The 11249-nt window shown below is 39.1% G+C and overlaps 1 protein-coding gene across 1 annotated transcript in view; it reads left to right on the top strand.

Moving 5' to 3' along the window:
• The first annotated feature begins 520 nt into the window (after positions 1-520).
• Positions 521-11249, top strand: part of LOC107739517 (glutamate receptor ionotropic, NMDA 2D-like) — a 48227-nt gene continuing 37498 nt past the window's right edge. The window contains exons 1-2 of the mRNA XM_016551657.1: positions 521-1081; positions 9325-9591. Of these exons, the coding sequence (XP_016407143.1) occupies positions 521-1081; positions 9325-9591 (828 nt within the window). The remainder of the gene's footprint in view (positions 1082-9324; positions 9592-11249) is intronic.

The following is an 11249-nucleotide window of genomic DNA, read 5'->3' as shown; positions in this document are numbered from 1 at the left end:
CTCTCTTGTTCTTGTGTGCTCTCGCTTTTTTCGCTCATTGTGCGAGGAACACAAACAAAAGGCGCGGAGGGTGGCCTCATCCCCTTTATATTCACTTTTATTTACTCAGTCTGTTCTGGATCTACCCAGGCAGGGATGCACGCTTTACGACCGGGCAGATTTATAGCAGAGAATCGAGACTCTCTCCTGCGTTGAAAGATCTAATTCATGAATCAGTGCAGGAGGAGTAATGATTTCCCATGTTCCCTGGGGAATGCTGGGGTTCAGGGAGGTGAGACATGTTAGCTTTATTCTCCAATCCCCATGCAGGGACTAAACTACCGCTGCCGGGGTTAATGTGTCTTGGTGTCTGGTGGCGTCCTAATTGATGCTGATGGACCGTATGCTGACAGCCTGCCTTTCATGTTTTCCCTCTGTTCAGTTCAGTTATGTTGTTTCTTACAGTCCTTCTTTCTTTTCTCCCTCAAGGTCTTGTTCCTGCATAAAGCGCTACCCACCCAAGTGACTCTCTGGACGTGTCATGGCGGCGAGGCCCGTCCTTTCGTTCTTATTGGCTGTACTGGCGTGCACTGGGCCGGCCCAGCCCTCCCCCCCACTGCTGCTCCGCCCCCGGGAGAGAGAGAGGGACTCTGGAGGGGCTTCGGGCGGAGTCAACATCGCTGTGGTCCACTCCGGCTCCTCCCACCTCCCGGAAACGAGCGCCGGGGTGGGGGGCGTGGGCGGCGCCTCTTCGGCGGGTTCCGGCTCTGGTGCCGGGCCAAGCAGCAGCAGCAGCAGCAACTCTGGGACGGGTTTTCTGAATCGGGTCTGGTCAGGACAGGTGGGTGAGAGTGTGATGACACCATGGGGACCCGCGAACGTGATCTGGCTGGCCGTGAACGAGAGCAGTCCTGGGAGCCTCTTGCTACAGTTGTGTGAGTTACTGGCTACCACTCCACTACAAGGCCTTGTGTTTGAGGAAGAGAAGCCGCCACCGCCCAACCGGGCACCATTAGCACCTATGCTGGAATTTGTCTCGGCCCAGACAGGAGTGCCTGTGATTGCCGTTGGAGGAGGGGCTGGCTTGGGGAGGGAGCCACAGGTAAGAGTTAAGATTCATTCATGTTGCGTAAGATTTAATGGTTCTTCATCAATTTGAGAGATTAGATGCAATTTCCTCAAACAAGTTAAAAGGTTTCTCTAACCAGAAATAATTCTCTAATTATTTACTCATCCAGATGTATAGGATTTTCTTACTTCTGTGGAACTCAAATTGAGATTTTAGGGAATATAATCCATCTTTGTGAGTCTACGAGTCCATCTTTTGTTGGTCCCTCAAAGCTGATGCTTAAAAAACCACACAATACAAACACAACGATACTCCATACACCCCAGTTGGTGAACCAATGTCTTCTGAAGTGGAACGATAGGTGTGTGTGATGTAAGTGCGTTGTGAAATTCATGCAACAAGTTTGTGAAACTCTGTGCCTCTGCATCATTTCATGTGTAAGTTTCACAGCGAAGTTTTGGGTGAAGTATCCTTTAAACCGCAGCCGATTTCATTGGTCAATTGAGTCATGCAGTCACCTGTCAAGAAAATACTTTATAGACTTGATTGCAAACAAACGGTAATTCTGTCTATTAGGATGTGCTATATTTAAGGTTAAGGTGTAGGTTAGGTTTAGGGGTTAGTATTTGTTTCAGTGTTGTGTAGACAATCAATGCTGTGATTGACATGACCAGTGAATTCTTTAAAATTGGCTGCAGGACGGGGTTCACGCTAGGTTTGCTGCGATAGTCGGTGTTGACGGTGTTACCCTTGTTAAGCTGTAACACCGGTTACGTCGCTTGCCCACCGCGGCACCGCCCGCCACCGTCATTTTGATATTTATAGTAGTAAAAATCATTTAGTTCAGTTAGAGAACAGACAATACAGTTAAAAACTGAACGTGGATGCTCAATGTAGCGTGCCGAGCCAGAGTCGCATCACAGATCAGCAGCTGGAGACAAATTTAATTTATCACATGAGGAGAGTGAGTTGAGCTGACTGACAAGAAGAGTGAGGTGAGACAGACAAGATGATGATGGAAGATTTAGTTTCAAAACTAAATGCAAAAACGTTTGTCAAATATTTTGGATTTTGAAAAGCCTGTTGACTTTTGCCGTTCATCTAAGGTGATTTTGGAATTTTTAAATATTTGTCTCTTATTTATTTGGTTCCACTGGTTGCTGATTTTTACTTTATTTAAACTTTGTGTTATTTATTTATTTTATTTTACATCAAGGTGTATGCCATGCCTCCAACTTTCTTATTCGTTTTGCTAATAAAAGTTCTATATTTCTTATTTATTTGGTGTATTTTTACTTGTTTTGTTAATAGAAGTTTTATGTTTAATGTAAGTGAGTTTGTCTTTGTACTGTTTTGTTGTTGTCCATTCAAGCAATTGGCGTGGAATTGTCAGTAATTTGAAAGTGAAAGTAAAATTTTACTTTAGTAAAAGTAAAATTTTCACTCCAATGAACACAACCCCACCCCATTTCACCTATTCAAGTACACACACAGAGCAGTGGGTAGTGAAAACACACACGCACACCGTGGACACACACCCGGAGCACTGGGCAGCCTTTTTTTTTTTTTTTTTGCGGCGCCCAGGGAGCAGTTGGGGGTTTTGTGCCTTGCTCAAGGGTCTCACCTCAGTCGTGGTATTGAGGGTGGAAGAGACCCCCACCTACAATCCCTGCCGGTACCAAGACTCGAACCTGCAACCTTTGTTTTACAAGTCCGACTCTCTAAACATTACGCCACGACTGCCCCCATCTACCAACTGGTGCTAACTAGGCTAGCCAGACAAACCCCTTGGTGCAGTCTAATTGAAAATAAACTAAAGCTCATTACCATTTTCTTTAGACCTAATTTTTTTACACTTTCCCCCAGAGATGTAATAGTATTTGGTCATTTTTCAGCCATGACCTCAGTTGTCCTCTCTATGCACACTGCTCTCAGCAGCCTGGAAAAGCACTGAGCTGTCTCCCAGATATGCCTCTAATTTCTAATTTTAGCGAAACAGTGGGTAATTATTAAAAGTATTAAGAATTAGTCAACAATAAAGGTCACCCAGGGTTTTTTTTAAATAGTGAATGGGCAGTAAACAGAACAAAATGTTGTGTAAGAGGCCTGTGTACAACAGTAAAATGTTTTACCAATTTTATGGTAGGTATTTTTTTATTTACAGCATCTATACACACTGGAATTTATGTACGTTTTGGCTTAGAGGAAAAAAAAAAGGGCAGAGGTTTGCAAAAGTGATATTCCATCATTCGACCATGTCTTGAGAAAATTGTACCTTTTGCCCTCCAAAGTTGTATCCACCCTCCAAAAACATTTCAGAATGGCAGATGCAGAGAGGATTTCTGATTGGCTGAAAAGGTGTTGGCCACTCCCAGATAGTTTATAGAGCCTTGGGGTGTCAGGTAGGATATTTCAGGACACATTTTAGTGATTGTCAGGATTTGATTTGACGCATTCCAAAGAAAACGGCTTAAAGCACCTTTAATCTAAATGTAAACTAGTATGTACAGTATTAAGATGACATTGTATTTTCATAGTAAGGTGCCATCAGTAACTGAAAATCATGTGAAGATGGTTTTGTTCCCACTATGTGATTACAGTGCGCAGGTGTTATTCATACACAAACACATCCGGTACATCTATTATGTGCAGAAATGACTCAGTCAGAGGCCTTTTGAAGGTCTCTTTTGTCACTTAAGCCTCATGCTGTCAACACATGCCCTGGATTTACAATATTTAAAATCTCAGTCTGTTTCGCACTTTTTTCCCCTCCTTTGAACAAATACCGCCAGGGCTTGTTTGGAAAAAATCCTACTTAAGTTATTCATTCCGCAGCAACCAGGATCTGCCACTCAAATGTGACGGTGGACAAAAAAAATCACCGTGTCGTACTACTTAATAAGATTTCAGCATAATTAAGATGACCAATTAAACTCGAATAAGTTTCAGGCTACCTATGATGTTTTATTCACACTCGGGAGACAGCCTCTCCGCCACCGCATTTCTCTCCTGTGGAAAAATATTACATTACATTTTCATTTGCTTGCTTAGGCTTTAATTAACTACACTTAGAAAGGCTCATGTGTTGTGGATTGGTAAGAGCATGGGTTTGGAGCCATGGAGTTAACTCTCTCTCGCAGGGCATGTCTCCAGAGACTTCTTTTACCTCTTCACAAACCGCCAACCAGAGCACGGCACAAAGGAGTCACTTAACTGGTTTAATTAGGACAGTAATTAATTAGACGATGTGGTTAAATATTTCGATGTGAGAAGAAAGTAGATGTTTCAGACACTATTTTGGCACTCGTCACAGCTGCAAAATGTAATGCTGCAAATCCAGTTTCAAGTGCTCAATGTAGATTGATTTCAGCCGAATCAAAGCTGTGGCATCAGAAGAGACAGAAGTCTGTTAGTACTGGGAAAAACAAAAATACCTCAGGCACTCGCTCTCCCTCCAAAAAGAATGAAAAATAAATGTAGAATTGCATATTACTTTTGTTTTAAAGGCACAATATGTAAGATTTTTTAATTGAAATATCCAAAAACCACTAGAACAGTGTTATATATTTTGCTGACTTGTGTACTTACATTATCCCAAAAGTTTCGAAGAATGTTTAAATCCAAAGAAATAAGCAATTTTAACTAGTGACACGGAGCGTGTCCATATAGTGTCATTGTGTCGCCTGCTAATGACGTCATAACCCCTCGATTTCTGGTTTTGTTTTGTAGAAAACATGGAAACACCAAAGATGCTTTAATATGTTGTGCGTTTTATTAGACCGATGACGACCGCACAGAGTAGCATTATAACAGAAATTTCAAATGTATCTAGTATGATAAAACAGTGCTGCTTTTTTCCCCCACATACGCACGGCCAGAAGGAGCGGAAGCGGTTGACTGTTGCATAATAGAAGCTCCGCTGCTTTCGAGCCGTGTGTCACGCTCGTTCAGCGGCCTCGTTTCGCTTCGACGGCTTTCGGCCTCACCCTGCTTTCTTTCTACTACGTTAACAAATTATCCATGAACATGATTTCTGTCCGAGTCCCGTTGGATTGCATCGGCTGTGGGGATGAAGACAACAAATCCCACGATTCCACACTCAGTCACGGCGTCATCAAACTACGCCTTTGCCTCTTTGTTTATTTTGAATACGCGCCCTCTAGCGGCGAAAATTACATATTGTGCCTTTAAGCAGATTTTTGGTGTAATTTTTAAACCTAGCCTTCCAAGGTCCATTTTATTCTCTAAAAGCTTTTGAATAAAGTAAAATAACTTGGTCCATCTGGACCTCAGTGTGGCACATAATGCAGTACGGACAATTATTGCTGTCTCAGGGGCACAAACTTGCACATGAACAACTTCTGGTTCAAGTACAGTGTGCGCATATGAAACCAGCAGGATTCAGACGCTACGCAATTATAATGCAGAGCTATGCAATGCTATAAAATATGTGACATTCATGCAACACTGCAATACATCCTGAAGACTTTCAGATCTCCCTAGCAACAGCATTAAATCTATCATTGTGGAATCCAGTAATTTCAAAGGCTGTGACCTCTGATTACAACAAGTGGGCAAATGTTAAAATGATTATATTAATAGCTGTTGAAGTGTTCCTCAAAGAAGTCAACTTATTTGACTGGTTGAACTCTTAAGTTATCTATATGTGATATGTGTGAGAAATTGGCACAAAGGATCTAAATTTCCACTCCTAAAACAATCGAGTTCAAATATAAAAAATGTTTCCTGTCACATTTAAATAGGTCATTTTTGAGGGGAAAAAAGAATTGATTTTATATTCTTACCTGTATAGATTTGATCTATAAGGTTCCAAAAATATGTGTTTGTTTTAGATGCTGATAGTTTTCAGAGCAGACTGTTCCAATTCTCGAAGTACAGAATGTAATTGCTAACAGAAGGTACTTCATTAGCACATATAGATTTACATCTTGGGTCATTTAGAGCTGAAATTGATCTAGTAGTGTTTAATATACCGTATATTGTTTTGCAATTTAATCTAAACCTTCCCACCTGCAGTGCATTTAATGCATGCTGCAAATCCAGTTTCAAGTGCTCAGTGTAGATTGATTTCAGCCGAATCAAAGCTGCAGCATCAGAAGAGACTGGAGTCTATTAGTACTGGGATTCTTTTGAAAACACAAAGACCTCAGGCACTTGCTCTCCCCCCAAAAAGAATAAAAAAGAAATGGAGAATTGCATATTGCTTCAGTTTTAAAGAGCAGGTCATATGGTATTTTAAAGTGTCCTAATATTGTGTTGGAGTCCCCTACAATAGGTTTAAATGCATCTAAGGTCAGAAAACATTGTAATTTTCTCAGAATATACATTTAATATTAATAATTTGCCAATGATTTCGAAACTATTCGTTCCAAGCAAGTTCGGACTACAAAAACACTTATGCAAGCGAATTGTGCCCACAGCTAAAGTTTAGCTGCTAAACTTTTAACACTTAAAACAATAATGGTGGATACGTTAGCCGAGTGCTGATGAAATGTCTGATGAAACAATATAGTTTGTAAACCAAAATATGTCTACTGTAATGTTTGAAAAATCAGAATCGACTCTCTCTTTTGAGAGACAATATCTTTATTTATCATGCACTTTTTGAATAACAACTTTGCAGATTGTTTTCATTTAAGGATAGCTACGTTATAAACTGCAAAATAGATATTTTTCAAAAACCCATATGACCTGCTCTTTAAACAAATGCAAAAGTTGAAAAATAGGAAATTATTATTATTATTATTATATTTTGTAAATAATTAAAAAACAAAACCTATAAAATCACCATCAATTATAAATACCATTTAATTTTTTTAATTATATATTATATATATATATTTTAATTTATTTGAATATGTACATCAGGAAGGTCTGAAATGACTCTCTTCCTCCCTCTTGCTTTCAGTAAAATGTAATAAAAGACATATAACCTGCTCCAATTTTGATGTATCAAATTTATTGAAGGAAATGTAGAAGTGTGGAAAATGTAACATGGCCCTTTTAAAGTGCTGCACTGCTTCAAGTTACAGTACTACTGTAAGCTCTTTGAGCTTTAACAAGCTAGTCTTCATTTAAATATAGAGCGGAGGTGAGCCTTTATGCCTGATTAATGCTCTGCAGTCGTGACATTTTTCTCCTCACCAGGTTTGCAGCTCCTCTGTCTGGCTATTATTTGAAAGACTCAACGAAATAGCCTGGCTTTATCCTTTGGTCACACTGTATGAACACTTGTTTTGCATATTTGAGGTGTTGTGTTGTAATGAGCATGTTAGAAAATGGGCTTAGTGCCTTGATTGTTGACAGAGATGTTAACAATTCCTCTCTTTTTTTTACAGGTATGTATCATGAATATACTAACAGTGTAAGTGTAATTAGGAAAAAAAAACTGCCAGATTGCCAAGGTAACGCCTAGGGGGAAATTATTCATAAGGGAAAAGGACTGTTAGTTTTTTTTTGTAATTGAGCTTTTATTTGCATTTGAAGTGTTTGTAATGTGGCAAAATTAATCTAGATGAAGACAAACTTAACAGACCAAAAGTCTGACAGATGGTAGCTCATTGATTTAACTTCATAAAATGGTTATTATTTTAATCTTTATATAACTCTAGAAATAAATTGATTAATACTGAACTTGAATAGGCTGTTTTTGCAGTCACAAAATAATTACATCATATATAGATGACTCAGAAAATGCAGATAAAATTAGCAGTTTGGCTCTTGAAAATCAAATTCATTAAAATCCAGAAATAATAATAATGTCTGTGAAAAGATAACCATGGAGTCAATATGTTATAGACAGTGCTGTATTATTCAAACAATAGAGTTACAAGATTATCCTATTTAAATCAATGCGTTGAACATGTTAGGTCACAAGTAATCTAAAAGTAATCTGATTATATTACCTAAAATGTGTAATGTAATGGATTACGTTACTGACTACAATCAGTAACAGACTACAATTTGCGAGTAATCTACCCAGCTCTGGTTATAGACCAGCAAATATGTGCTTAAGCCAAGTTCAATATATGAAAACATAAGCTAATATTCACCTTTATGTTGTATCATCTCCTCTGTCAGACATCGGAGATCACCTCCATTATGATCAACAAAGCTGTGTATATGCTAACTGCGCATTGACAGCTTTGTTTAATATAACAGGGGCCATCTTGTATGGTCACATCTCTTCACTCGCTCTGACACAGTGAATGTTTGTGTAAACCCAGCAACCCTAGAAAATGAAATTAGTTCTAAGTGAAGCTATACAAAAAACTGTATATTTTGCTGCAGATAAGCCAGGCGTATTTAACCCAGAGGTTTTTAAAGCACACAGACACAGAGCCCTCGTTCTCGCAGAGCACTTCACACTTACATTTCTCTATGTAAACTTCTCAAAAGGCATAAATACACTTTAAATGTTTTCTATAAGCGAATAATTTTTTTTTTCAGATCAAGCTGTTAACATGCAGATGTAAGTAATCTGACATGGAAATTATAATTTGTCTGTATGTAATTTGCATCGCTGCAATTACAATATTTACTCTAATGTGAGGTTTTAGCAGCTGCAGTATACACAAAACATCTGCCCAGAAATGATCCTTCAAAGATCTACAGAGGTCACACTTAGCTCGTCTGAATTTTCAAGAAATAAAGTCAATTATAAAGGCAACACGCTTCTCATTTAATGGCCAGTGTCACCAGCAGGCACAAAACAGGTGTCATGCCAGATTCGTGATATATTTGATCATGATTATGATGCATTAGCAAGTGTCAGACTAAGCGTTGCTAATTTTCACTATCAGAAATACGGCTTTATGTCAGAGTCATAAATCTCTTCGATTGTACAGTGGAATGGTCACCTTCCAGGGTATAGAAAAAAAAGATGCTGAGATGAGCTGTTTCGAATCCTAATGCAGCCAAGGACACTAATGTCACCTGAAACACAGGCTTATGAATAGCAATGAATCCTTTACGTCATGCTGTGTGGGTATTAAGAATGACTGTACTGATCTGAATGAGTAAGAAGCAGAGGCTAAATGGAGGGAAGAGAAAAAGACCCGATGAATGAGAAATACTGAAACAAAGGGCTTGTAGATGATTGATCTAAAACTACCAACAGATGTTCAGAGAAAATTTAGGCTGGAAAGGGAAGTGAAATCTGTGATGCCTCAGTCCTTTCAGAAGTTCCTCTATTTATGCTAAATATTATGTTGCAAAGTTTGACCATATTTACCCACATTTTCTTGTTCTTTCAGGAGAGCGGCTCCGTCTACTTGCAGTTCTTGTGCTCCACTGGCCTGCAGCTGGAGGTCATTTTCGAAGTTCTGGAGGAGTTTGATTGGACGGCTTTCTCTGTAGTTACCACACGCCACCACGGCTATGAGGACTTCATGGCCATGGTAGAAGGCATGATAGATGGCTCCTTCATCGGCTGGGAGAGAAAGAGCGTGGTGATGCTCAACCTGACTGATGACCCGGGAGGGGCTCGTACACACAGGCTGCTGAAAGAGAACGAAGCACAGGTCAGGAGTGAGAATATGAATGCATTTGATTCCGAAAGTCTGAAACCACTAGAAAAAATGCTTCTATCTTGTGTGCTTTTGTAATTTAATGCATTTCACTGACAAATTTATTATCAGCACAAATATTTTAATGAACATTTTAGTTTAAAAATAAACATATCAGAATAGTGTTTGGTTTGTCTCTCTTTTGCTTTAATGACAGCAGCACTCAAGCAGCTGCTTGAACTCAACAAGTCTGTATAAAACCTGATGATCATGTTCTCCAGCATGATCTGAGAATGATCAAAGAGCATCTTGAGCATCAATAGAAAAAGGAACATGAGACTGTCTGTACAAAGGGATCACATGATCAGTGTTACAAATTACATATTATTGATTTTTATTTATTTCACTTTTTAAATCCTAAAATGGTTAATTTCCAGATTCAAATGACTGACAGATTTTCTGACATTTTGACATTCATTCATTCATTCAAATCAAATCAAATCAAATCAAATCAAATCAAATCTGAAAATCTCATTTTCTTGTACATCATTTTATGTCTATTTTATTTAAATCATTAAATGTTGTTTATTTCTAGGTTCAAAGCCTAGAAATCTTTAATATGTGACCTGTGCTGGCAAAATGAGTCGGAATGAGCAAATTTTCAAAAATGAGTTCTCTTCATTTTCACATTCTACATTAAAATACCTTCAACATAATATATAACTTTGTTGGAATTGGACAAAAAAATGACTGAGCTACAGCCGTTTGAAGTCGATAGAGTCAGCAAAGTCAATTTTGAGAAAAATCGAATTAAAGTTTTCTGAAGGTTCCAAGGCAAAATCACCAAGCAACGTTGCATATTTTTTTCTTAAAAATAATTACTATATTATTAATCACAATATAGCTGTTTTTTATTTTATCTTTGTTATTCAATTTTAATATTTAATCAAGAGCAGCGAACGATTCCGTCTTTTCTTTTAATGTTTGATTAACATCAAGACAGATCAATATTGTGACTGTTACGGGGCTGACAAGACGTGAGACGTGCGGATCCATGTGCAAGCTTTTATTTAAAGCAGAAGAGGTCAGAAACACAGGCAGGGTCGAACAATGGCAAACAGGTATATGGCGGGCAAGACACAAGAATACTCCTAGGGCTAGCGTAGGTCAACGATCGGCAAACAGAATCAAAAGGGCGAGACTAGAGGGATAAATCCAGGAAAACAGGCAAAGATCAGAAACCAAGAAAACAGACAGGGCAAGACTAGGCTAGGACTGGGAAACTAACGAGGGCTCTGTAAAGTAGCTATCACTGCTGGCGATAAGCGCATACAATACTCTGCAGTTTGATAGGAGTCAGATTGAGTGATATAGAGTGAATGTGTGATTGGATACAGCTGTGTGCAATCAGTGCTGTGTGCAATCAGTGCTGTGTGCAATCAGTGCTGTGTGCAATCAGTGCTGTGTGCAATCAGTGCTGTGTGCAATCAGTGCTGTGTGCAATCAGTGCTGTGTGCAATCAGTGCTGTGTGCAATCAGTGCTGTGTGCAATCAGTACAATGGATGATGAGATATGTAGTCCGGGATGATATGCAACAGTTTGTGTAGTGCGAGAGTCAATGTAATGGAAAGGGTGACCTCTGATGGCAAGCAGACGGAAGTTCATGGACCGG

The sequence above is a fragment of the Sinocyclocheilus rhinocerous genome, unplaced genomic scaffold (assembly GCF_001515625.1).
Source record: "Sinocyclocheilus rhinocerous isolate Xijiao unplaced genomic scaffold, SAMN03320098_v1.1 scaffold314, whole genome shotgun sequence".
NCBI classification, from domain to species: Eukaryota; Metazoa; Chordata; class Actinopteri; order Cypriniformes; family Cyprinidae; genus Sinocyclocheilus; species Sinocyclocheilus rhinocerous.
The sequence above is the reverse complement of the archived record's forward strand: the minus strand, read 5'-3'. Positions and strand labels throughout refer to the sequence as shown.